Source organism: Nematostella vectensis, chromosome 11 (genome assembly GCF_932526225.1).
Source record: "Nematostella vectensis chromosome 11, jaNemVect1.1, whole genome shotgun sequence".
Taxonomy (NCBI): domain Eukaryota; kingdom Metazoa; phylum Cnidaria; class Anthozoa; order Actiniaria; family Edwardsiidae; genus Nematostella; species Nematostella vectensis.
The window spans coordinates 7,699,260-7,727,258 of record NC_064044.1 but is presented as its reverse complement, the minus strand read 5'-3'; the positions used below and the strand labels follow the sequence as shown (position 1 = coordinate 7,727,258).

The following is a 27,999-nucleotide window of genomic DNA, read 5'->3' as shown; positions in this document are numbered from 1 at the left end:
ACTTGACGTAGTCTAAACAGAAGAGTGATTTGTAAAGCGATTTGCCATTCGTGATCAGGTTATTTCGAGTTTAAAAAAAATTAGAATCAATAGGTTTCAAGAAGGCGGGCAAATATTCCTAAATATCGAAAGATATAAATTTAAGTTACCATCCGTGCAAATTCTAGGCAAAGTCTAATTGCCCTGATGCAAAAAGATTTGCCATAGTTTTCCCACATATACACATATATATTTATTTAAACTAAAAATGCATATAGAACATCACTGGAAGAGTGAACTAGTAAGATTTTGAAGAAATTGCGTGAAAATTGCCTTCCCTATAACATGGGGATACATTTTCAGAGATGCCAACCCCTAGACTTTGAAAAGCTGTTTTTTTTTTTTTTTTGGGGGGGGGGGGGGGGAGGGGGTACTGGGGGGGAGGGGGTACTGGGGGAAGGGGGGTACTGGGCGGGGATGGGGTACTGGGGGTGCACATTTACATCAAGGTGAGGTAATTGCTGCGTTTGTATCGCCTTAGTTAGTATGCGTGGACTAACATTGTCTAAAAATAAATAAAAAATCCAAGACAGTTTTAACAATTTTTTTTTCAAATTGTTTATTCACTCAAAAATTCTGGAGATTTTTTAGTAAAAGCGGGAGGACGGGAGAAGGGTCCAAAAAGCGGGAGACTCCAGCCGAAAGCTGGAGGGTTGGCATCTCTGGATTTTCATATATATCAATAAAGGTTGTCAGTGCAAATGGCAAATGGCGATTGGCAAATAACAGTTCTACGCCCGAAAATCGTCTCGAAGAATATGGATAAATTAAAGCGATTATCCATTAAAGGTTAACAATGCATGCTTGGCTTTGACATTGCAGGACTTTATTTAACACTTTTAATATTACGAATTATTAGTACCCATAAGCCATTTACCATTCGCTATTTGCACTGACAACCTTTTGTGAAATAGGTGTATATTATATCTTATTTGCGATTGTCTGTAGAGAACCAGTGAGAAAAAGGCGATTAACAAACTCTTCAAAAATATTATGAATCATGCCGTGTGATGTCTATCATATGCTATTTTTTTTTTGTCTTGGCAATCAAATTTCTATAATCAACAAAAGGCATTTTGATATGCCAGCTGCACTTGCCGTTCGCAGGTTAGGTTGCCTAGTTCTTACACGGAGCATAATTTAAATTAAAAATTTGAAAGTACCCCCCCCCCCCCCCCAAGGATGATTCATTCACAGAATAGGAATGACAGTAGAACACACACAAAAAATCACACAGTGTTTGACAAAAAGAAAAGACAGAAAGACGAAACTAGAAAAAAATGCACCAAAATCACACAAAAATATCAACAAATACAATTCTTTTTCAATAGCTAGAATAATATATTTATCAAAATACACTCGCAAGCTCACAAGGTGCACCAGCAATAACAATGATTTGAGATAAGTGGACTTATACCGGACATTTGCCGGACACGATCCATAATCATTCAAGGCAATTCATAGCAACGGCATTGTGCCCTATATAATAACCAATATAATAATCATATAATCAATAATCATGCTTTTGTTATTTACATGAAATAATACAGTTGAGATGGGGATAAAAGTTTCATAAATCCCTCGTTAACCGAGCTTTCCTCTGATAGTTTTAACTAATAAATATTATTATGGTGCGATGAGTGCTACATTGGCCACCAAGACAAAGTTTTAAGGAAGTTTACCAATTAAAGAATGTCGATCAACCACTCCTTTATTATTGTTTACAGCTGAAAATACATCCGTTTATTTGCAAGAAAACTGCGAAATAACAGCCCACGATTGAAGTTTTTAAAATCTTATTAACGATGTTTTATTTAAAGTATTTCAGTAACCTGCTTGAATTAGCCGATGGAAATGGATGCTTTGTGTGACTCCATATTGAGCGGGAGCATAAAATGGCGGCGTAATTGGACTTCTTTAATAGGTGATTTTCAACTACGAAGTTGCTCATGCTCTGTTTTTTCGTCACGCTGATTGGCTAGTGACGTTAATATCAACGATAGCACGTTTCTCACATCCTTATTGGGCTACTTCAAAATATGTCAAGGTGGCCACGGTAGCGCGCGTCGTACTGTAAAATACACTAGAGCGAAAACGCTTTTTCTTACTATTCCTTAGTAAGGAATGCGTGCACATGCTTCTTTTAATAAGAAATATACAGTTCTGATACTGATAGATTTGTGGTCACGAGTGCTCGTCGCAATAAGGACAATCACTTCCTCGAGACGTTTTTGCAGTCGATTGGCAGTGGGTTTCAAATAAACCACGGCGCAATTATAAGAAATTATAGTAAATGATTCTCGACTTCTTAGGTTACTTTCGGAGCAAGCTTCGTCTTCAGGTACTAGAGAACTATTGGCATTAAAGAACCATTGTCAGCCACACCTTTCTAATTGTTATCAGCCAAGAGGCAAATTATGAGAAAAACATCCCAAAACAACTAAAAAGCAAAACTTTATACTGCATTAACCAAATTCATTAACCAATGTCGCAACAGCCTCCCGAATTGAGCCGATGAAAATGGATGATTTTTCACTTTTCTGGGATGACAACAATGGTGGCTGACAGATGTTCTTTAAAGTCTAAAAAAACGAGACGACTAAAAGCATATTGGAGTAATTAACAGAAAAACGCAAGAACGTGTCGTTAAACAAAAACAAACAAAATAACCATCTTATACAAAAAAAAAAAGAAAAAGAAAACTAAAACGGGTGGGATGCCTGTGGTTTCACAACCCCTTTTTCGGCCGTGTATATAAATTACTATAAATTAATCTGTATACTGTACAATAAATAATGACATAACAAAATAAACTCTTTTTAAAACCTAATCTGCTAAGAATCGTGCCTTCAAAACAAAACTATATTTGTAGTGGAATCCCTGTGGCAATCAAGCATGCGTGGGGGGCTGGTTAATAACACAACAGGGTGACCGCTAACATGATCTGTCTAACCTCCAATAGAACGTTTACTTTCTGTTAGGTCAGTGCGGCGGCGAAAGGATGGTTAGGCCTTGATTTTCCAAATCTGAAATTTTACGGAAAACAAAAACAAAGCGATCTCAACTAAAATGAAGACAAGACGACAAGAGAAGACAGAAGAATATATAAATAGCAACAAGGCGCTAGACTACCTTGCACAACCTTTAGTATGAGCCCAACGATACCCGACATGACAACGAATAAAGCGACAGAAACAAAACGGTAATGTTGTTCAGCATAACATTCAACGAAGATTGAGTCGGAATCCGAGCAGATCCGACATGATGCCGAATAAAAGCGACAGCACCAGGACACGAGTAATGTTGTACGGCGCAACATTTACCGTACCTTGAGTCGGATTCCGAGCAGATCCGACTAAGCGCTAAAAAAAAGCGACAGCACCACGACACGAGTGATGCTGTACAGCGCAACATTTATCGTACCTTGAGTCGGAATCCGAGCAGATCCGACATGACGCCGGAGAAAAGCGACAGCACCACGACACGAGTGATGTTGTACAAGAGTGGGTTCATGGACAGACCGGATAACTTGAATGGACTTTCAATTTCCTGTCAGGGAAACACACAGCACGTTTTAAAACAGAATTTACAATAAGCCATACAAATAAGTGATATTAGAGCAGGGTATAACCATAAAAACCTCATTAGAATGATAGTCGAAAAGAGTCCCACTTTTCCTAGCTCCCACAGGATTGCGATCAAAACGTCTTCCAGAGTTGATTAGAGTTTTTTTTATTAATCCTCATTCATGCAATCAAACGGTGTCAACTCTCGTCAAGCGTCATGCTGAATTTGAACATGTTCAAAGTGAACGAGAAGGTCACAGTCAAACGGCCATGAGAATCTGAACACTCATCGGCTCTCATCAACTCTCGTCTTCGTTTGATCGGGGCGTAACGGTACAACAAGTCACCTTGAGTAGTTTAGCGGCAAGCTTGAGCACGTTATGCGCGATCATGAGCTCGTCTTTCTTGTGCGGGGATTTTTCCATCTGCAGGTACAGGTTGATCTATCGAGGAAAGGATAAATCAGTGAAGGTTGTCTTCATTACGTCTCAAGAGCTTCATTCTAAAAAAAGTATTATTCGTTACATAGACAATTAAAAACAGTCCCAGGGTCCCAGGACAAATCCCCGTGAGATTTACCCTGGAAAGGCTCGAGGTCCGTATGCTAATCGAAAGAGGGTTCCAGCGTTGCGTGAGAATGATAAATATGTAAAAAGTTCTTTAAGAAACGTTTCAAGAGAAATTTGCCAAAAAAAAATTGGTAGTCCCAGATCCTTGTGGAATCCCATGAAATGAGGAAACCAGTAAAGCCTGTTTTAAGAAAAGTTTCAAGAACGCCCTTGATCAGGCAAAAATTAAATTCGCGAAAAAAAGGTTAACAGTTCCAGAATAGATCCTTCTGGAATCCCACGGAATGAGTAAGCCGGTAAAGGTTGTTTTCTCAGAAAAGATTCAAGAGGGTTGTCCAACACTCTCTCACATTGGCCATTGGCCATTTCGAAATGGCCATTTGTCAAGCACTAGTGGCAATGGCCAAATGGTAATATAACACTGAAGCGTAGGACTGAAGGGGAGGGATGGTCCTATAGACCCATACTTAGCATATATAGGCTATTCAGAATTAGAAGAACCAAGGCTTCAGAAATAAGGCTAATACAATTGTGGATATGGTGAGGGTGGTCCACCATACATATAGCAGACAGTCAACACTGCAAGTACCATGGCCAAGGCATAGGGCTGTGGCAAATGGTGGATATGGTGGAAATAGTGGATATGGTGAAAAGTAAGGGGAAGGGGTGGTCCACCATACATAGCAGACAGTTTACACTGCAAGTATCATGGCCAAGGAATAGGGATATGTGGCAAATGGTGGATATGGTGGAAATAGTGGATATGGTGAAAAGTAAGGGGGAGGGGTGGTCCACCATACATAGCAGACAGTTTACACTGCAAGTACCAAGGCCAAGGCATAGGGCTACGTGGCAAATGGTGGATATGGTGGAAATAGTGGATATGGTGAAAAGTAAGGGGAAGGGGTGGTCCACCATACATAGCAGACAGTTTACACTGCAAGAATACCATGGCCAAGGCATAGGGATATGTGGCAAATGGTGGATATGGTGGAAATGGTGGATATGGTGAAAAGCAAGGGAGAGGGATGGTCCACCATACATAGCAGACAGTTTACACTGCAAGTACCATGGCCAAGGCATAGGGCTATGTGGTAAATGGCGGATATGGTGGAAAGTAAGGGAGAAATGTGGTCCCCCTTACTTTGCAGATACTCGGCACTCTAAGTACCTATGACAAATGGTGGATTATGGTGGATTTCGTTAGAAGTTCTCACCTTAGAATGTCAACCGAAGCTGGCTTTTCAATTAATATCCTGTTTATTTTCTAAAATATCAATATGGAATTTTATGATATCGCCTTCAAGACAAACTGTGTTATATCTTCCCACTCAAATGATCTATCTTATAAATAAAGCACCCCATACCCCACGTAGAGAGAGAGGACCAAGCACCTGTGACACAAAGAGTGTAAGCGCACAGAACCAAATATACCCCATATCCCACGTAGAGAAAGAGAACCAAGCACCTGTGACACAAAGAGTGTAAGCGTACAGAACCAAATATACCCCATATCCCACGTAAACAGAGAGAACCAAGCACCTGTGACACAAAGAATGTAAGCGTACAGTAGCAAATATACCCCATACCCCACATAGAGAGAACCAAGCACCTGTGACACAAAGAGTGTAAGCGTACAGTACCAAATATACCCCATATCCCACGTAAACAGAGAGAACCAAGCACCTGTGACACAAAGAGTGTAAGCGTACAGTACCAAATATAACTTAAGGGGAGGGATGGTCCTATAGACCCATACTTAGCATATATAGGAGCTATTCAGAATTACAAGTACCAAGGCTTTAGGAATAAGGCTAATACAATTGTGGATATGGTGAGGGTGGTCCACCATACATATAGCAGACAGTCAACACTGCAAGTACCATGGCCAAGGCATAGGGCTATGTGGCAAATGGTGGATATGGTGAAAAGTAAGGGGGAGGGGTGGTCCACCATACATAGCAGACAGTTTACACTGCAAGTACCATGGCCAAGGCATAGGGCTATGTGGCAAATGGTGGATATGGTGGAAATGGTGAAAAGCAAGGGGGAGGGGTGGTCCACCATACATAGCAGACAGTTTACACTGCAAGTATCATGGCCAAGGGATAGGGCTATGTGGCAAATGGTGGATTTGGTGGAAATGGTGGATATGGTGAAAAGCAAGGGGGAGGGGTGGTCCACCATACATAGCAGACAGTTTACACTGCAAGTATCATGGCCAAGGCATAGGGCTTTGTGGCAAATGGTGGATATGGTGAAAAGCAAGGGGGTGGGGTGGTCCACCATACATAGCAGACACATAGCACTGCAAGTACCATGGCCAAGGCATAGGGCTTTGTGGCAAATAGATGCCCAATGATACCAATCAAAATGCTTCGTTTTACTTACTTAAAAATTTTTTGTTTTGGCAAGTATGGCATCGCACACTGGTTCCGTCTTTCAGGCCTTCGGCCTACTCGACTGCTGCGCAGACTGCTTTTTATTTTCTTATTATTGAAATAATAATAATGCCACAATGTCATATTTGTAAGAAAATTGGACATTTCAAGGGATAGTTATTCTTTATATATAAACTTTTTATTTACCATGAGCATTTTACAGTATTGAGTTAATGCTCGTAGCTAATTATAATTTTAATTTACTACAGCATGCTCAATATTACCAATCAAAAGGCTTCATTTTGGCAAGTACGGCATCGCCCACTGGTTCCGTCTCATAGGCCTTCTTCCTACTAGACTGCTGCGCAGACTGCTTTTTATAGTCTCAAATGGAAATGATAATAATGACACAAGGTAACATTTATAAGAAAATTAAACATTTGACAGGGATAAGATATTTCCTTTATATTTACCATGAGGTTGTACAGTATTGAGTAAATGTTCTCAGCTAATAATTCTATCCAATGTCTCTAATAGACAATAACGACTGACTTTTTATGTTTAACCACACTGACCACTGCTACAGGTTTTTGGGCTTACATTAGTCATGGCCATGTCCTGATAACAATGGAGCTATAACTTTTATTGCATTTGCACTATTAGTCATAGTCCAATTTCTTGCTTGGAGTGCTAGACACAGTAATCTGTAGGTCTGTAGAATAATGATACATACTTATACTTATATTTTCTAAACTCAACTGGAATAGACACAGTCATTTTGGAGTCATCTGTTACAGCCAGCAATTGTCAATTAAATACGGCACACCAACTTATACCGATCAAAAGGCTTCGTTTTTGCAAGTATGGCATCGCCACTGGTTTCATCTTTCCAAAAGACTTGAATTTCTATCCCCCGAGGCAAGAGATGCTGTAGGTATTTTTAAGTATCCTAAGCCGCATCCCAGGAACTCCCAACACTCCATTACTTAAAACTAGCAAAAAATGGAAGAGGCCTATGCTAGCCAGGAAGAGAACATGCAAACAAGATGAAAATGTAGCTTAATTATGCTATTATTGCATATAAAAACTTTCCCCCTAGATCTATTGCCACTGTTTCAACGAGAACTTTATTTTACCTGGTGCTCTTCCGATGTCGTCAACTTCTGATTTTAGAAATTATCCAATTGTTTCAGTAAACTGTCAGGCGTAACTTTCTTCTGGTCGATTTTCTCAGCCTGGTCGTACGACGATTTGGGGACCCGGCGGTCTTTGCGGCCGCTCCCAAAGTTTCTTACCGCTGATTAATTATTCGCGGCCGAAGTCTTCAAACCTAGGATTCATCTCCTACGTATACATTCTGGCCTCTGCCACACATAATGTGTTTGGGCTAAGAAACTGCTATGTAGAAGTAGGTGGCCCTGGGGTAAATTAAAGCAACATTTAAAAATTTAAAATCAAAATTACTTTTTCACACGAAAAAAGCCTCTATAAGGATTTACGTATTTCTAGCTGGTGTATGCAAGTTTCAATGTAAATAAAAATACAAAAGCCCTTGCCGAAAACATTATTTTCGGTCTCCGTCATTTCGGCTATTTCCGCCTCTTTGTTCCCCTTGACCTATCAGTATTTTCCAGTTTACTGTTCCACGCACGAGCACCTATACAGGGACAGGGAAATGCTCGGCGTGTTTTGCCGGCCGAAGGAAGAATCTGAGTAACTGAGTAACCGTAGGAGCTGAGGTGGCCAGTTGTCTCCTGGAATATAGTTAGCAACATTAACGAACTTGTTTGACACTTTTTAATCCGAATAAGTCTAATAGAATTGACGGATTTCTCGCTGATAAGCTTATACACCATGAATGTGAAAAATACTAGAATACTTGCGAACAAAAATGTTTTTAAAAAGTATTTGAATACTTAGGACTGTGGTTTCCGGCATTTAGGTATTTTCCGTCGTTTTGTTGCCCGCGACGTATTAGTATTTCCTAGTTATTGTTCTAGGCACGTTTACGAGCAGTCACACCTATACCGGGAAATATTTATGATCCAAACTATCGTGTTACCATTATTGCCTTATTAGAAGGGCATTCTTTTTCTTTTTTTCTACCAAACTACGATTCCCATTAGTACATAAGGACGGTTTGAAAAAAAAAAATAAAAACTAAGCAGCGCATAAATATGTTATATGTTATGTCGTTTGAATCGGGAAACAGCATGGTTCAAAAAGACATTCTTAAAAAAACGAGGCAACACAACAATATCATTTTCACTTGTCATTTCAAAAATTTTCACATAGAAGGTTTGAACAAAATGACATTCTTAAAAACGAGGTAAAACATCAATATTATTTGTTGTTGTTTTGTTCGCACGTCGAAATAGCACGATTGAAATAGGTTGCTCCCGCCTTTTTGTTCGCCGTGGCTTTTTAGTATTACCTTTTAAACCTTTATACTGTTCCAGGAACTTTTACAAGCTATCGCACCTAGACAACTGACAAAGAAGTGACTGCTTGGGTTATCATTAACTTTACGATTTTCCTAGTGCATATAGACAGTGTATAGACGGTTTGAAGAAAAAGGCATTCTTAGAAAAACGAGGCAACACATGCATCAATAATATTTGTGGTTGTGAATTTCGCATCTCGAAACAGCACGGTTGAAAAGGGCATCCGTTAAAAAAACGAGGCACACAGCAATATCATAATCCTCTCGGAGACCTAGCGATGCTTCCAAAGGAATTTACCATTTTAGTAAGTTGCATGGCACTCAATGGGCTTAATTTATAAGATAGATCATTTGAGTGGGAAGATATAACACAGTTTGTCTTGAAGGCGATATCATAAAATTCCATATTGATATTTTAGAAAATAAACAGGATATTAATTGAAAAGCCAGCTTCGGTTGACATTCTAAGGTGAGAACTTCTAACGAAATCCACCATAATCCACCATTTGTCATAGGTACTTAGAGTGCCGAGTATCTGCAAAGTAAGGGGGACCACATTTCTCCCTTACTTTCCACCATATCGGCCATTTACCACATAGCCCTATGCCTTGGTCATGGTACTTGCAGTGCTAAGTTTTTGCTATGTATGGTGGACCACCCCTCCCCCTTACTTTTCACCATATCCACCATATCCGCCATTTGCCACATAGCCCTATGCCTTGACCGTGGTACTTGCAGTGTTGACTGTCTGCTATATGTATGGTGGACCACCCCTCCCTCTTACTTTTCATAACTGTTGCCATAGCTTTGTCCCTTAGCCCAGATACTTGCAGTGCTAAATGACTTTATGATCTCCGTGCTATCAGATACTTGCAGTGCTAGAAAAACTGTAATGTTATTGATTTATAGGACCATCCCTCCCCCTGAAAGCCACATCCTACTGCATTATATTACCATTTGGCCATTTGCCACTAGTGCTTGACAAATGGCCATTCCAAATGACAAATGGCCAATGTGAGACAGTGTTGGACAGTATTGGGATTCAAGAGCGCACTTGAAAAGGCAAGAGCAATTGTCATGAAAATGATGGACAGAAACGGCCCCAATAAAGATCTGGATCTGGAATCCAATGGAAAAGACCGTTTCACAAAATTTTCAAGCTTGAATAACTGAAAACATGGCAATCGTGAAGATTATTAACAGAAACAAATCTATTATAGTCCCTTTTGATATCCCCCGTGGTTAAGCATATGTTTATAGACCATATCAGGTTTAACCAAAGATCCTGTTATTGTTTATCATTGAAAATACAGCGTTTATTTGCAAGGGAACTTCAAAATAACAGTCTACGAATGAATTCTGGTATGTTATTAACGATATTTGATAGAAAATATATTGGTTACTCGTTTGAATTAGCCGATGGAAATGGATTCTCTGAGTCACTCTGCGTTGAGCGGGAGCATAAAATGGCGGCGTGGTTAGCCTTCTTTAACTAGCTTAGTATTGTGACTTACCTGTTCCGTGAGTACAACAGACGTGTTTCGATACTTCCGGTTGATTTTGGAGCCGAGTGTCATGAAGCGCAGCACGTAAACAGAGAGAACCAAGAACCTGTGGCACAAAGAATGTAAGCGTACAGAACCAAATTTACCCCATACCCCACGTAGAGAGAACCAAGCACCTGTGGCACAAAGAGTGTAAGCGTACAGAACCAAATATATCCCATACCCCACGTAAACAGAGAGAACCAAGCACATGTGGCACAAAGAGTGTAAGCGTACAGAACTAAATATACCCCATACCCCACGTAAACAGAGAGAACCAAGCACATGTGGCACAAAGAGTGTAAGCGTACAGAACCAAATATGCCCCATACCCCACGTAGAGAGAGAGGACCAAGCACCTGTGACACAAAGAGTGTAAGCGTGCAGTACCAAATATACCCCATACCCCACGTAGAGAGAACCAAGAACCTGTGACACAAAGAGTGTAAGCGTACAGAACCAAATATACCCCATACCCCACGTAGAGAGAACCAAGAACCTGTGACACAAAGAGTGCAAGCGTACAGAACCCAATATACCCCATACCCCACGTAGAGAGAGAGGACCAAGCACCTGTGACACAAAGAGTGTAAGCGTACAGAACCAAATATACCCCATATCCCACGTAAACAGAGAGAACCAAGCACCTGTGACACAAAGAATGTAAGCGTACAGTACCAAATATACCCCATACCCCACGTAGAGAGAACCAAGCACCTGTGACACAAAGAGTGTAAGCGTACAGTACCAAATATAACTCCATCCCCCACGTAAACAGAGGGAACCAAGCACATGTGGCACAAAGAGTGTAAGCGTACAGAACCAAATATACCCCATACCCCACGTAAACAGAGAGAACCAAGCACCTGTGACACAAAGAGTGTAAGCGTACAGTACCAAATATAACTCCATCCCCCACGTAAACAGAGAGAACCAAGCACCTGTGACACAAAGAGTGTAAGCGTACAGTACCAAATATACCCCATACCCCACGTAGAGAGAACCAAGAACCTGTGACACAAAGAGTGTAAGCGTACAGAACCAAATATACCCCATACCCCACGTAGAGAGAACCAAGAACCTGTGACACAAAGAGTGTAAGCGTACAGAACCAAATATACCCCATATCCCACGTAAACAGAGAGAACCAAGCACCTGTGACACAAAGAGTGTAAGCGTACAGTACCAAATATAACTCCATCCCCCACGTAAACAGAGGGAACCAAGCACATGTGGCACAAAGAGTGTAAGCGTACAGAACCAAATATACCCCATACCTCACGTAAACAGAGAGAACCAAGCACCTGTGACACAAAGAGTGTAAGCGTACAGTACCAAATATAACTCCATCACCCACGTAAACAGAGAGAACCAAGCACATGTGGCACAAAGAGTGTAAGCGTACAGAACCAAATATACCCCATACCCCACGTAGAGAGAACCAAGAACCTGTGACACAAAGAGTGTAAGCGTACAGAACCAAATATACCCCATACCCCACGTAAACAGAGAAAACCAATCACCTGTGACACAAAGAGTGTAAGCGTACAGAACCAAATATAGCTCCATCCCCCACGTAAACAGAGAGAACCAAGCACCTGTGACACAAAGAGTGTAAGCGTACAGAACCAAATATACCCCATACCCCACGTAAACAGAGAGAACCAAGCACCTGTGACACAAAGAGTGTAAGCGTACAGAACCAAATATACCCCATACCCCACGTAAACAGAGAGAACCAAGCACCTGTGACATAAAGAGTGTAAGCGTACAGTACCAAATATACCCCATACCCCACGTAAACAGAGAGAACCAAGCACATGTGGCACAAAGAGTGTAAGCGTACAGAACCAAATATACCCCATACCCCACGTGGACAGAAAGAACCAAGCACCTGTTACACAAAGAGTGTATGCGTACAGTACCAAATATACCCCATACCCCACGTAGAAAGAAAGAACCAAGCACATGTGGCACAAAGAGTGTAAGCGTACAGAACCAAATATACCCCATACCCCACGTAGAGAGAGAGAACCAAGCACCTGTGACACAGAGAGTGTAAGCGTACAGTACCAAATATAACTCCATCCCCATAACCAGCAAAAACTAGCAACCCAAAAGAGCCATAGGGAGCTGCACACATTCAGCGAGGTAATAACGACCGCAAAGAGCCATAGGTAACTGGCAAGCAAAGTAAGGTAATAACGACCCCAAAGAGCCATGGGTAACTGCGCAAGCTAAGTAAGGTATAAGCGACCCCAAAGAGCCATGGGTAGCTGCGCAATAGCAACCGCAAAGAGCCATGGGTAGCAACGCATGCTAAGTAAGGTATTAGCGGCCGCAAAAAGCCATGGGTGACTGCGCATGCTAAGTAAGGTATTAATGACATCAAAGAGCCACGGGTAACTGCATTTTCAAGGAGGTATTATTAAGCCCTTACCAGACTGAGACCTCCCAGTTGAAAAGCAGCGACAGGAATCGCTCTTTCTCGGACCCTTTGACAAGCTGCAATAGGTAAAACTTGTTTAACTGAGCAATTCAGCAGGGATGCATTAGTCACACAAGCAAATGATTTAAAGAAAAAGAACGGGCCAAGTATAGATCACTGTTGAATTACTTTGGATTGTGGAAGATACAGAATACGAATACAACGCATGAACATTATGACCCGTTTCTGAAATTCAGATAAGCTGTTAGGTTCAAGATTAGAAATGTTGAAATAAATTGAATTGAATTGAAAAAAAAAAAGGTACAGTGAAGCTCAAATACGCTATAAAAACACAGAAGTTCCTGAATTTCCAGTTACACAGATTTTGGATTACACGGGTTACCTGGACACACATGATGATGACAAGTGAAATCCCAAGAACAAAGGACGACGAGACAATCATGTCTACTGACCGCTGAGGCCCACGGCGCTTAAAAGAAAAAAAAATCCATTAATGAGCCATAACACATATACATACGATGTTCCAGATGTCTAAAAAGTCTCCGTCAGTCATATAGTTATCCTAGCAAAACACTGAATGCAAAAAAGCATCCATTTCCATCGTCGGCTGAGGAAGCTACTGGAATATTTTCGATAGTAAATGAAGTATTAAAATAATATGTTTTTAGATGTGTATTTTGAAATTCCTTGAAATAGTTTTTTGTCTAGCCATATTTCATGAAAACAATAACAAGGTGTGGGTAACAAAACCCCCAATATGTTGGTAATAGTGAGGTGGCTAGTATCCCCACAGTGTTACAGCCACCCAGGGTGTCCGTAATAGTGAGGGGGCTAGTTTCCCCAGTGTTACAGCCACCCAGGGTGTCCGTAATAGTGAGGGGGTTAGTATCCCCACAGTGTTACAGCCACCCAGGGTGTCCGTAATAGTGAGGTGGTTAGTATCCCCACAGTGTTACAGCCACCCAGGGTGTCCGTAATAGTGAGGTGGCTAGTATCCCCACAGTGTTACAGCCACCCAGGGTGTCCGTAATAGTGAGGGGGCTAGTATCCCCACAGTGTTACAGCCACCCAGGGTGTCCGTAATAGTGAGGTGGTTAGTATCCCCACAGTGTTACAGCCACCCAGGGTGTCCGTAATAGTGAGGGGGCTAGTATCCCCACAGTGTTACAGCCACCCAGGGTGTCCGTAATAGTGAGGTGGTTAGTATCCACACAGTGTTACAGCCACCCAGGGTGTCCGTAATAGTGAGGTGGCTAGTATCCCCACAGTGTTACAGCCACCCAGGGTGTCCGTAATAGTGAGGTGGTTAGTATCCCCACAGTGTTACAGCCACCCAGGGTGTCCGTAATAGTGAGGTGGTTAGTATCACCAGAGTGTTACAGCCACCCAGGGTGTCCGTAATAGTGAGGTGGCTAGTATTCCCACAGTGTTACAGCCACCCAGGGTGTCCATAATAGTGAGGGGGCTAGTATCCCCACAGTGTTACAGCCACCCAGGGTGTCCGTAATAGTGAGGTGGCTAGTATCCCCACAGTGTTACAGCCACCCAGGGTGTCTGTAATAGTGAGGTGGTTAGTATCACCAGAGTGTTACAGCCACCCAGGGTGTCCGTAATAGTGAGGTGGTTAGTATCACCACAGTGTTACAGCCACCCAGGGTGTCTGTAATAGTGAGGTGGTTAGTATCACCAGAGTGTTACAGCCACCCAGGGTGTCCGTAATAGTGAGGTGGCTAGTATCCCCACAGTGTTACAGCCACCCAGGGTGTCCGTAATAGAGAGGTGGTTAGTATCCCCACAGTGTTACAGCCACCCAGGGTGTCTGTAATAGTGAGGTGGTTAGTATCACCAGAGTGTTACAGCCACCCAGGGTGTCCGTAATAGTGAGGTGGCTAGTATCCCCACAGTGTTACAGCCACCCAGGGTGTCTGTAATAGTGAGGTGGTTAGTATCACCAGAGTGTTACAGCCACCCAGGGTGTCCGTAATAGTGAGGTGGTTAGTATCCCCATAGTGTTACAGCCACCCAGGGTGTCCGTAATAGTGAGGTGATTAGTGTCCCCACAGTGTTACAGCCACCCAGGGTGTCCATAATAGTGAGGTGGTTAGTATCACCAGAGTGTTACAGCCACCCAGGGTGTCCGTAATAGTGAGGTGGTTAGTATCCCCACAGTGTTACAGCCACCCAGGGTGTCCGTAATAGTGAGGTGGTTAGTATCCCCACAGTGTTACAGCCACCCAGGGTGTCCGTAATAGTGAGGTGGTTAGTATCCCCACAGTGTTACAGCCACCCAGGGTGTCCATAATAGAGAGGGGGCTAGTATCTCCACAGTGTTACAGCCACCCAGGGTGTCCGTAATAGTGAGGTGGTTAGTATCCCCACAGTGTTACAGCCACCCAGGGTGTCCGTAATAGTGAGGTGGCTAGTATCCCCACAGTGTTACAGCCACCCAGGGTGTCTGTAATAGTGAGGGGGCTAGTATCCCCACAGTGTTACAGCCACCCAGGGTGTCCGTAATAGTGAGGGGGCTAGTATCCCCACAGTGTTACAGCCACCCAGGGTGTCCGTAATAGTGAGGTGGTTAGTATCCCCACAGTGTTACAGCCACCCAGGGTGTCCGTAATAGTGAGGTGGTTAGTATCCCCACAGTGTTACAGCCACCCAGGGTGTCCGTAATAGTGAGGTGGTTAGTATCCCCACAGTGTTACAGCCACCCAGGGTGTCCATAATAGAGAGGGGGCTAGTATCTCCACAGTGTTACAGCCACCCAGGGTGTCCGTAATAGTGAGGTGGTTAGTATCCCCACAGTGTTACAGCCACCCAGGGTGTCCGTAATAGTGAGGTGGTTAGTATCACCAGAGTGTTACAGCCACCCAGGGTGTCCGTAATAGTGAGGGGGCTAGTATCCCCACAGTGTTACAGCCACCCAGGGTGTCCGTAATAGTGAGGTGGTTAGTATCCCCACAGTGTTACAGCCACCCAGGGTGTCCGTAATAGTGAGGGGGCTAGTATCCCCACAGTGTTACAGCCACCCAGGGTGTCCGTAATAGTGAGGTGGTTAGTATCCACACAGTGTTACAGCCACCCAGGGTGTCCGTAATAGTGAGGTGGCTAGTATCCCCACAGTGTTACAGCCACCCAGGGTGTCTGTAATAGTGAGGGGGCTAGTATCCCCACAGTGTTACAGCCACCCAGGGTGTCCGTAATAGTGAGGGGGCTAGTATCCCCACAGTGTTACAGCCACCCAGGGTGTCCGTAATAGTGAGGTGGTTAGTATCCCCACAGTGTTACAGCCACCCAGGGTGTCCATAATAGTGAGGGGGCTAGTATCCCCACAGTGTTACAGCCACCCAGGGTGTCCGTAATAGTGAGGGGGCTAGTATCCCCACAGTGTTACAGCCACCCAGGGTGTCCGTAATAGTGAGGTGGTTAGTATCCCCACAGTGTTACAGCCACCCAGGGTGTCCGTAATAGAGAGGTGGTTAGTATCCCCACAGTGTTACAGCCACCCAGGGTGTCCGTAATAGAGAGGTGGTTAGTATCCCCACAGTGTTACAGCCACCCAGGGTGTCCGTAATAGCATAGGGGGGTGGTCATCCCTGTAGTACCTTGAGAAGTGAGCGCAGCGAGAGCCAGGTCTTGATGTTACGGACTTTGTGGAGCCTAAAGTGGGGCAGGCCCGCCCTTCGCGCCTTACGTGACGAGGTCAACCAGCCAAACAGCTTGGCATATAGACACCGCTGTAGGGAGTGTTTAAGATCAAGTAAATATTGCGAGAAAACAGGTTTTCATATTTTACTTAAGCAATTTTTTTGTATGCATATACTTTATAGTAGGATGAAGATAAATTGTTCCAGGCAGCTTTCGAAGTTTTAGAACCGCCTAGCCTAACAACAACTTTAAAGAACAATTTTTCAATCCAGTTTTCTTTCCCCTAGGTGTAAGACGGTTATACCACAAACTGGTAACATCTAAAAGTTCAACGTTCAGAGAGAAGTTTCACAAGCCTGGATAATGGTGTTTTAGTTGTATAGCGTATCTTACCTCTCGATATGACCTTTCGGCCACACAAAGCAGAAAGAAGAAAGAAAAACTTAGGATGATACGCTCGAAGATACTGGCCGCTACGATGAAACGCGACCTTAAACACAGACAAAAAGAAACCATCAAATGGGTGTGTTGACAGAAGACGATGGTCTGAGATTCAGTCTAGGGACAAATCGATTCACGGTCATCTTGAGCTAAGTAGTATAGTCACAAAGGAACTGATAATCTGATGTTTTACAAAAGCTCTCATTTTCCTCTTTTGGAGTACAGGGGCCAGTTGCTAGAAAGTAGGTTAGCGCTAAATCAGGTAAAATACGGCTATTTTAACATTTGATTGGATCAAAAGGACATTTACCCAGTTGGTTAGCAATAACTTAATTTCTAGTAACCCAGCTCAGGTACCTAGCTTCGCACCAGCACCGTTGCTTTGTAAGCGACCATTTTCCAAAAAAAAACATTTGTCTGTCGGTTTTTGGCGCAATGGTAGCAAACAGGAGCAAATTTTGGTGTGGTGTTGTGTTTTCTCACATACCAAAAAGTGGAGAAAGCCTAAGGAGAAACCAAGGGCTTATTTCTTATTAGAGGAGGGAAGGGTAGAGGGGAGGGGGGTAGTAAAGAAGGATTTCTCTTTTTACTCACCAAGCTGAGTAACCGAACATGACACACAAAATCTCCCCCAACGAGTCGTCCAGCACGTCCTGAAACAGCAAATAATGGGAGAAAGAAATCACAAATTAGTCATAAGGTAGGTCTCGGCCATTCTTTACGTGCGACACGCACTAGCATAGCCACTAGACAGTCTCACAAAGTAAAATAGCAGCCAAACGGCCAAGATCGCTAATACCAAGAGCATCACAAGCATTGTATTGGTGACCATGGTGGCGCGCCTCATTAAATTTGTATTGTATTAGTGGCCGTGGTAGCGTGCGTCACAAGCTTTGTTTTGTATTGGTGGCCATGGTATCGCATGTTACAAAATTTGCATTGTATTTGTCACCCTGGCAAATACCTGGTGTCAGAAAGTGTTCATTCCCATCAGCAGATTTGGTAAAGTCAATGCCAGATTTAAGATAAATTTTGTAACAAGTATCAAATGTTGTAATAATAATATTATTTGTCTTCAAAAATGGGATTTAAACAACAACAACAACAAAAGAACCACAGGAAAAATTGCATTGTACACACCTTTGTGTTGTTGAGTCTGAAGAGCAGAGGCACTAGAGCAAGCACCACAGAAACAAAACAGCTGAAGTGGATATAGCCATTACTGCCCTTATGTGCCTCCTGAGAAAAGCAAGGTAAACAACACACAGCTTGGTGTTAGGGTGAGAGATGAGCTGGCTAAATGGCAAAACATGTAATATGTGTTTTATTGGTAAAATATTGTACATATAAAAACATAAACTAATAAAAAATAATACCACTTTGGCCGCTATGACAGCGCTGATCTCCATAAGGGTCATCTGAGCTTTCTTCAGTTGCTTCACCTCCCATACTGATACCATCACTACAAACAGCAAATCAACAATTCAGTACAGCTTCCACCAGTTATCAAACTGTGAACAAACAAAATATCTTAAATTGACCATTTGGCTTGTGTGGTTGGCTTGGATCATGACATAGGTAATTTGTTAAGCAAATCTAATGCTAATGCGAATTGCTTATGTCATTTTTATAATCACCAAAATTTCGAGCTTGGTTATCACTACCCTCTGATAAAATGGGCACCTTTTAGATTGTTAAGTTGGAGCACTTAAAATCAAGGTTCTGTTTAGAACAGCCCCATTGAATGAAATTCGGTACCATTTAGCCTTGCAGGTTTTTTTTTTTGGGGGGGGGGAGGGGGGTTCCCTTAAGCGCAGAAGTATTGTGTGAGTGCACTCTGTACCTCTCTCTGCGATGGGTGGGGGTGGAATACTGACATCGCTGTCACCACTCTAGAGAAATCAACAGTAGGCACACTGATTAGACCCAGTAGTAAAATTAATGATCTTATCTAAAACTATTTTGAGTAATTTAAACATTTAGATACTGTATGATAAAATAGCAAAATCACTCCCAAAATCAGCCAATGGAAATGGATGCTTTCATAGGTACTTTGCTAGGATGCCAATATGGCAGATGACTAAGACCCCCTGACAAAGACCCCTAAAACGGGTGGCTCTAATGGGTCAAGCAATTCACTGAAAAATATTTTGGGTTTTATTGTGAAAGCAGCATGTCTATTGGAAGTTTATTTGAGGTCTTGATTTATAATACAGTGCTGATTTTCTGTTTAATAGGGCCCAGTGACAGTGCTTAATAACTGAGGTTAGAATATTCGGTTAAATATGTTACCCTCGATAAACAAACAAGGGTTACAAAGACAAAGATTAAATATCAAAATCTGCCGGCCATCCAGAAGTAAACTCATGGTGACAATGCCAGTCTTAAAAGAAAAGTTTTTACCTTTTTTATCCCGTGCTATCCCAATAGGGATCCAGCCTTAGAATGATCAATGACTAGGGAAAAGTTTTACCTTCTCGTTCCATGCTATTGGGTCCAGGGAACCAACCTTAGGTTGATCAATGACTTCAGGAAAAAGTACTGCCTTGTTATTCCATGCAAATGGGTCCAGGGAGCCAACCTTAGGTTGATCAATGACTTTAGGGAAACGTATTACCTTCTTATCCCATGCAAATGGGTCCTCCTCGTTAGTACTCTCCATAACCATCTCACTAACGTCACTCTCAGAGGTGGAGTCTGTGGAGTCGCTACTCTCTGAATCCTCATCCTCTGAGCGGTAACCATCATGCTCCTGGTCTTGCTGTGTGGGGACTGAGCCGTTCATCTCCGCTGATCTGCTGTCATGTAAGGCATCCATATCTGTGAAGAGGATGGCATTATTAATCACCATCGTCATCATTGTCATCACCATCGTGATAACAATAATATCCATTTATCAATCATGATCCATCATCATCATTATCAATAATGCAATGTAAGGTGTTCACATCTGTAAAAGGATGGGCAATAATCACGAGGTTCCGCTCTAAAAGGGAAAGCTATTAAAGAAGGCTAATCAGGCCAACATTTTACATTCCCCCTACAGAGTCACTGAAAACAAGCAAATTCAAGCATTGTCAAATATTGTCACATGAGTATCAGACTTCAATTGTGGATGGTTATTCTGTAGTTCTCTTGCAAATAGACTTGTATTTATTATGTAAACAATGACAAAGGAATGGCTGATCAACTCCCTCTATCCAAGTACTGTAGAGCAAACAGTACTATACCTTGATCACTGAGACTTCAATTGTGGATGGTTATTTTGAAGTTCTCTTGCAAATAGACTTGTATTTATTAATGTAAACAATGAAAAAGGAATGGCTGATCAACTCCCTCTATCCAAGTACTGTAGAGCAAACAGTACTATACCTTGATCACTGAGGCTTCAATTGTGGATGGTTATTTTGAAGTTCTCTTGCAAATAGACTTGTATGACATAAACAATAACAAAGGACTGGCTGATCAACATTCTTTAACTAGTCTAAGAAGGCCATTTTCTAGTACCTTGGTCACTGAGGTTACTGTTGCCATTTCTCCTTCTCACTGTGGTGCAATTCACACCTAATGAAGCCACATTTTCAATCAAACCATTCTTTGCTTTGTCGCGCTCACAGCTCGATTGACGCTTTGTTCTGCTGCTACGTCGCCTGTCAATAATTATTAACAATACAGTAGGTTATTTAACAGTCAAGTTTGTCGCACATTGTGATAGCCAAAATAGCTGGACTCTGTGATTTGTTTGGCTATTCTGCATTGTTAATGTAATTGTCTTCTGGCTTAGTCATTTAATACTATTTATTTTTTTCTTCCTTCAACATAATATTGGTTTCATTATCGATTGCTCAAACTGTCTGACAGAAAACTGAACCCAGTTCTGCATTAACACAGGGCTGTGTGAACTGTGTGCAAAGGCAGTGTTAAAATTTTCAACTGGTAAAGTGTAATAAAATTGCTTTTCTAGTAACAATACTGAGTGCTCTATCAAACTCACTTTTTAATGTGTTTAGTTTTTCTTCTCCTTCGGATATTCTCGGAATGGTCTGTAGATACCAAGTGGAAGTGGAGCATGCCAAGCAATATCATCATCTGTAGAAAAGGAAAAGGAAAACTTAAGATTTTTGGTTGTGTACAGTACATGCCGGAATATGAATGAATAAATGTGGCAGCATCTGAGCAAAATATTGATAATGGTAAACTTACCAGTCCAGGTCCATATGCCTCTGTCCATGAGACAACCTGAGATCAAATAATGTACTTTAACAGGCAACAGGAGTATACAATAGAGTAGTTCTTTTGGGGAGCATATCCCCAATTTTTTCTTTCCTAGTGAATAGGGCAGAGACCCGTGTATCCCCCACATTGCATTTACTGAAAAGCCTGGAGCAGCACATTTTTTGAGTTGGGGGAAAACCTGAAATCTAAAAACGCCTTCACAGCATTGGGTCATGCTCATCAGGGAATATTCTGAGAATTCTCAGGCTGTTTACTTACCCTGATGTGTTCAAATTTATTCAAGGTGGCGTGCCGAGGTTGTTTTGGCTAAACAGCTAGTTCCCTATATTAGACTCATTTTCGGCTCGATTTTCGTGAATTTTTCAGATTTTATTAATACATCTATGCTTTGTCAGATCCCGCAAGATTCACACTTGTTTGAAATCAAATTATTATTTTTTTCATTCAAGGTAAATGGAAGCATTTTTTTGTATTAAAATAAAATATCGAAATCTGCGCGATGAGCTTGAAGCTCCAGCATGTGTGACACTAGCGTGGGCTTCGTTTGAAGCGCGTTCAAATAATCAACTTTTGATTATAATTTCTCATAAATGCAGGTTCGACATACAACTACATCAAGCAAGTACTTTCGGTAAGGCCTATTTTACCAATAGAGTCGGGTAATAGTTTGGGAGATGAGCGGGTTGCGCTAAAATGTTGAAAAGGAAAAATTCTTTAGTTTTCAAATTATCTTAACAAAAATACTCTCGAATTGACTATCTGAAATTTATTCTTGGGCAACACTGGTCCTCTTGCCCCTCTCACACAAGTTGCCTTAGGGTTTGGACTTAGCAGGGGGCGTAAATTCGGGGATGGATCTTTGTAGGCAAGAGTGCATTTATTTTTTCAAATATTGCGAGGACAATTTTGGCGTGAAATAAAGATTCATCAATCGCGAAGTTTGACAGGTCAGTTTTAAGCCAAAAATTTGTGTGCTTCAAGTTGGAGTATTGTAAGGTGTTACTGTAGATTTAGAATAAAATTCATCGCACAGATTTCGAGATTTTTATTTTAATATAAAAATATTGCTTCCTTTTAACTTGCATGACAAAAAATAATTTATTTCCAAGAAGAGTGAATCTAGCGGAAACTGATAAAGCATAGATGTATTAATAAAATCTGAAAAATTTACGAAAATGGCGCTGAAAATGAGTCTTCTGTAGGGAACATAGTATATAAGCTGTTTAGCCAAAACAACCTCGGCGCGCCACCTTAATTGCAACATTTCTCAATTTCCATAAATGTACTTAACTTAATGCATACTGTATAATCTTTATTATTTTTTTTTTTTAGGGAGGGGGGAGGGAGAGGCACAATTTACAATACAAAAATTAAGCAAGGTGGGGAATTCTCACATTTTTGATATGGAGGCAAGTGGTCCTGTCTATTGCTACTGCAATCCTGGTTAAACATCCAAGGCCTGGCTAAACATTCAAACATGTTTGTCAAACATTGCGTTTGACGCAAATGTTTGTACTTTTAGCCACCCACAAAACATGGCACTCAATTGGCTTCCACAACACATACAGATGTTTGAACGAGATCAAAACATTTCATCAAACATTTGCGTTAAACGCAAATGTTTTATCGTTTAGCCACTCATCACTCCAAACACTTCGCGCACTTCGTGATTTTATCCAATCACTGCTTGAAATTCCCATGGCGCAACTTTGATCTCTCGCGTAATCATAACAGAAAAAGTGTGCGCGCCCATGTTTTATGAAAATGTTTTTGTGTAGACTAAACATGCTGGCGTGAGCATTTGATTTCAATGTTTAGCCAGGCCTTAACTGCACTGCCTGTATCTGTACCTTCATACGACTCTCATAGTCGGTCAGATACACAATGAGGACAAGAATCTCACAAAAATACAGAAAGAGAAAAACGAAGAAGAGCTTTGTAGAGGTCTGCTGTTTCCACCTAAAAAGTGGTAAAGATAAAAGATAAATAAATACTTTGTATCAAAACCTTAAATCAAAGTGTATTTTTAAATTGAAGACACAGAAAGCGGACCATGCTTAACAACTTTGACCAATCAGATTCGGCTTGAACGCCATAAACATTTTGAAAAAAAGTTCAGCCAATGACAGATGACGAACATTGTTTATCACTCGTATTTTTACAAGTGATCGAGCCACTTTCCAACTGCGACTACATATACAAGATCAAATTACACACGTCTGGCGTTTCTTATTGGCTGAACTTTTTTTCAAAATGTTTACCGTGTTCAAGCCGAATATGATTGGTCAAAGTTGCTCAGCATGGCCCACTTTCTGTGTCCTCACTGTAAAATGTTTAAAAAAAATTGAATGTTTAATAAACTGTTGAAGCAATACAAGTGCCTGATGTATAGCACTAGCACTGGATATTTAACAGAGTAAATCTTACCATTGATGATAAAATGGATACAGGATGACCCGGATGATTCCTTTCCTGGCAACTGCGAGCCATGTGTGAACTGGTTTGGCTTTGTGGAATGTTGATCCTAAAGAAAAAGACCAATATTTATTAACCATTGAAATAGGCTACTAAAAGAAAGGAAACAGGAAACTCCAGAGCCAAAGCAGGTCACTTAAGATTGGAAGGGGGGGGGGGGAGGGAGGGCACAATACAGAAGAAATATTGAAAAAATATTGGGGACCCAGTCATGCCCCTTCTGGACTTTGTCTTATAATTTTTAAAAATATTGGGGGGGGGGGGCACATTCAATCACTGTCCTACCCCCTGCTACAATCCTGCATTCCTTCCATATCCAGTTTTCCAGCAGGTTATTTTATAAGGAACTGTATGGTAATTCTCAACTTGACCTCTCTATTTCTTCTCAAACATATTCAAATACACACAAATACTTACCCACAACAAGATCGACATCTATCAGCTCAGGTTTTAAACTTCCAGGTTTCTTTGTGATTTGTAGGGAGCTCTGTTATATTTAAGGAAAAGAGGATATTGAGTGATTCCAAACTTCTAGATCTATGTTCTAGGTACAATCGTTTGATGCTGTAAACTTTCTGGTAACACAGAGGCCATGCCAAGAGGGGAACCTACAACCTTTTCTGGTCTGGTTCTGGTCGTCTTACCGAAATGCGTTGACTAACATAAAAACATGCCTTTTTGTTATGCAAGGTAGTGCAGTATAACTAAAAAAATAGGCAGGAGCTGACTATTATCAAGGTGCAAACACGAGGGAAAAGGCTTTTGGTTTTGAGTTATAAGCTTCCTTGATGAGGCACAAGAGTTTTGTGAAGCTGTCATGGAGTTGACCAAAAAATGGTCATGTTCATTATGTGTGATTTTGTGAGACTGATAAACCAACCTGTTCTTGTTCTTGTTCCTCAAAGGTTCTTTCCCAAGAAGCTTTGTCATACCTTCCAAGCTGGCAAGACAAATCACATATCGCATATATTGCATTATTTCATAAATGAATTTGTAGTCACCAAACAGAATTCAAAATCCATTGTCTGGGAATAGCACTAAAGTCAATCACGGCACCTTCAACCAATAAATTTTCTTGCTTTGAGCAGTCGAATGGATCAAGCCAAGACAGTACATAAGAGCCATTAATAATGAAAACAGCTAATTTATGAGGATGATTTAAGGGGAATAAGGTAATGACACTAAGGTTTTAACATTTTTTTAGTGTTTTAAAAGTTCAAAATCGTCCAAATTTCCCTGGAGAGCTTTCCTCTGGCCCCACTGTAAACCCATCATCTCCAATCCAAAAAATGTGTCTCTGGATTTTGTTTTGAGCAACCCCCCCTGACTTTTAGGTACCCTGGAATGGGGGGGGTTTAGCATTGCTAGGTAATGTCAGACCTGTGTGCCTGCTAAGAAGTGGCCAGAGTGCATAAACATATAGTGTGAGTGAGAAGCATGGTATTGTTGAAAACTGTGACTGAATTCAATATTTTCCTTCTGATATATTTGTACACACTCCTAATTTATCAAATTCAATTTCTTTATGGATCAAAATCAAATCAGAAATTATACCGTAATATTCCTTCTCAAAACCGGCTGGCTGCCAGCTCAACAAAGCACCCCCTCTGGATGTTTGACTATCTCCATCAAGACGGAGTATATATATTTTTTTTTTGTTATTGGGAATCTTTGTCAACCATACTGCCATACAACTCGCCTCACAATAACCTTCTCCTTGAGAAGGCTGCATCCATCACAATGCTTATCCAATAAAATATGCTTCACATATATTTACAGTCGTTGTTTGGAAGTGGAATGATTTCTTTAAGAAATTATTTCCAATTTTTGCCATAATAACCAGATCTTATTCTCAAACCCTTGTGTGAAAGTGTTTTTCAAAAAGTCTGCTGATCATTGACATAAAAAAACATTTTTTTATCTTGGGGGCAAATGGAGTAACAGCTGTCCATGGTAAATAATGTCAAGATCAAACCGACTGATAAATTCAGAGATGAGTAAAAGCATACTTTAAATCTTTAAATGAATCTAGTGTCCTTTGCTTGGTACATGAAATACATGGGAGTGTCTTACAAAATATTTTGTTGGACACGTAGGGCAGTTGAGTTTTGGCCATTTTCAGATAGATTTCACATAGATAGGATCTTTATGCCCAAGAAAATGTGATGGAAATCTGATGTTGTCTCATAATCAATTTTGTGTAATAGGGCACATAACAAGGCTTTTTACGAATAGTTATAGAGGGAAGCACAACATGCTGTATAAAAAAAATCAAGGGATTTCTTATTTTCAAGGCCAGAGCTAAAAACAAGAAATAGAATGAGACAAAATATGCTTTAAATCTTTGCAGTCTGATTCACGAAGATGTTTCGGTGTGGAATTACTGAAGTGAGATAGCGTGAATTAGTTTTCTCAAGAGCCATTTTGACAGTAAGAGCCGTGCTAAATTGGTTATAAATTGAAGAACTCTACAAGCGCAAAAAGCAAAAAGGTCTATTTTTACGGATACTTTGAAACAGTAGAAGGAAGAGAAAAAACATATATAATATTGGAAAACCACAATAAACGGCTTCGCTACATGTCACACGTAAAAAGAGCTTACATAACAACAGGCAACAATGACAGAATTTGCCGGCAACTATGATTTTTTTTTATCAAGCGCAAAACAACCAACCGGATTTAAATTTGTCTAAATAAAACGACCTCAAAATTTACACTTGCTGTTTCAAGGTTACAAGAATAACAGATGAACTAGTAACAGAACTGTCTTAAACATTCAGCACCCGACCTCTGCTAATGTTTTAACCAAGGAAGACATGCAGAGATATGTAAACATTTGACTTTGTGGCTGAGTCGAGCGCTGAGCGCGGCAACTAGTGGAATGCAAATAAAAATCGAATACAAAATTACCAATCAATAAGTGTGCAATTTAAACGATTCTAGGCGTAGAAACGCGAACAAATTAACGAACAAACAGGGTGAATTTTTACCTTTCTATGAAACCAGGAAAGATTTCTATCCAAGTCCATACAAAAGACCTCGATGTCCTTTCACGCTGTCGCGAGGAAGCGCTGGCTTGTGTTGTGGCCGTTTTTTTACAAATCACACTTAAACTTTCAGCTAAATTCGACGCCTATACCATCCCAGGGCTCACGCACAACTCCTTCGGATCCTTCATTTAATCCTCAATAATTTTTGAGAAAGAATTAGTTATGATTTTGAAGAGAATTTGCTCCGTCGGGTTTAAAATGTGAACTAAGACGCGAGGTTATGACAAGTGAACGATACGCGGGCTCAAGTTGTGCCCAGTCTCCCGCAAAAGTAACAGTACAAGGGCAGGAAGAACAAAGTTCGTTAGGCTAAATCAAGCTCTCTTGGCTAAATTGATAACAAAAATAAGAAAATTCACCACTTTGCGAATGCAATGCTACTACCCTGTGGCACGATAACAGACTCCGACGCGGGGAGAAGGGAAACTTAAACCCCAGCCCTGTTTACAAGTACGTTTTTTCTCTTGCGACCTGTCTCGCAAAAAAAATGTTGCAGGTCGCACGCGTATTTTTTTTGCGTGTGACACCCCCATCGCAACTTATTTTGCATTTATCAAAGAAAGTATTTGTATATGAAAGGAGGGTTGACATTGTGTATGTGTGTGCGGAGTACCAGGCCACGATAGCGCGCGTCGTACCAGATAGCACATTGTATTCACGCATCCTTATTGGCATACTTCACAAAACCGTCAAGGTGGCCACGGTAGCGCGCGTCGTACCAGATAACACATTGTATTCTCGAATCTTGTTGGCTTACCTCACAAAACTGGCAAGGTGGCCACGGTAGCGCGCGTCGTACCAGATATCACATTGTATTCACGCATCCTTATTGGCATAGTTCACAAAACCGTCAAGGTGGCCACGGTAGCGCGCGTCGTACCAGATAACACATTGTATTCTCGCATCCTTATTTGCTTACTTCACAAAACCGTCAAAGTGGCCAGGTAGCGCGCGTCGTACCAGATAGCACATTGTATTCTCGCATCCTTATTGGCATACTTCACAAAACCGTCAAGGTGGCCACGGTAGCGCGCGTCGTACCAGATAGCACATTGTATTCTCGCATTTTGTTGACTTACCTCACAAAACTGGCAAGGTGCCCACGGTAGCGCGCGTCGTACCAGATAGCACATTGTATTCTCGCATCCTTATTGGCAT

At 41.4% G+C, this 27,999-nt stretch overlaps 1 protein-coding gene and 1 long non-coding RNA gene across 3 annotated transcripts; both read right to left on the bottom strand.

Moving 5' to 3' along the window:
• Window positions 1–1,359: 1,359 nt before the first annotated feature.
• Window positions 1,360–27,082, bottom strand: LOC5518460 (protein PHTF2). Of its 2 annotated transcripts, XM_048734057.1 has the most exons (21): window positions 26,782–27,081; window positions 24,672–24,731; window positions 24,209–24,278; window positions 23,744–23,840; window positions 23,167–23,275; window positions 21,284–21,319; window positions 21,075–21,169; window positions 20,588–20,730; window positions 19,698–19,900; window positions 18,924–18,972; window positions 18,457–18,542; window positions 18,221–18,319; window positions 17,675–17,733; window positions 17,033–17,129; window positions 16,597–16,728; window positions 13,374–13,460; window positions 12,983–13,047; window positions 10,513–10,609; window positions 3,953–4,048; window positions 3,463–3,588; window positions 1,360–3,065 (listed from the first exon to the last, which is right to left on the bottom strand). In XM_048734057.1, the coding sequence occupies exons 1-21, from the start codon at window positions 26,818–26,820 to the stop codon at window positions 3,045–3,047; spliced, it is 1,866 nt and encodes a 621-aa protein (XP_048590014.1). In that variant the 5' UTR covers window positions 26,821–27,081; the 3' UTR covers window positions 1,360–3,044. The 2 variants fall into 2 exon arrangements, with proteins under 2 accessions (XP_048590014.1, XP_048590015.1); XM_048734058.1 differs by lacking the exons at window positions 1,360–3,065; window positions 3,463–3,588; window positions 3,953–4,048; window positions 10,513–10,609 and adding an exon at window positions 12,425–12,584 and having other exon boundaries at window positions 26,782–27,082.
• On the bottom strand, window positions 6,671–9,621 carry LOC116602060. The gene is made up of 2 exons (XR_004290264.2): window positions 7,692–9,621; window positions 6,671–7,267 (listed from the first exon to the last, which is right to left on the bottom strand). It is a non-coding gene; the product is annotated as an uncharacterized LOC116602060 (long non-coding RNA).
• Window positions 27,083–27,999: the final 917 nt, after the last annotated feature.

Excerpts from the sequence above, each read along its gene's own strand:
- LOC5518460 (XM_048734057.1), bottom strand. The coding sequence starts at position 26,820 with ATGGACTTGGATAGAAATCTTTCCTGGTTTCATAGAAAG. Across the intron at positions 23,276-23,743 it reads TATCCATTTTATCATCAATG|GTGGAAACAGCAGACCTCTA; the intron begins GTAAGATTTACT and ends ACCACTTTTTAG. Across the intron at positions 21,170-21,283 it reads AGGCATATGGACCTGGACTG|ATGATGATATTGCTTGGCAT; the intron begins GTAAGTTTACCA and ends CCTTTTCTACAG.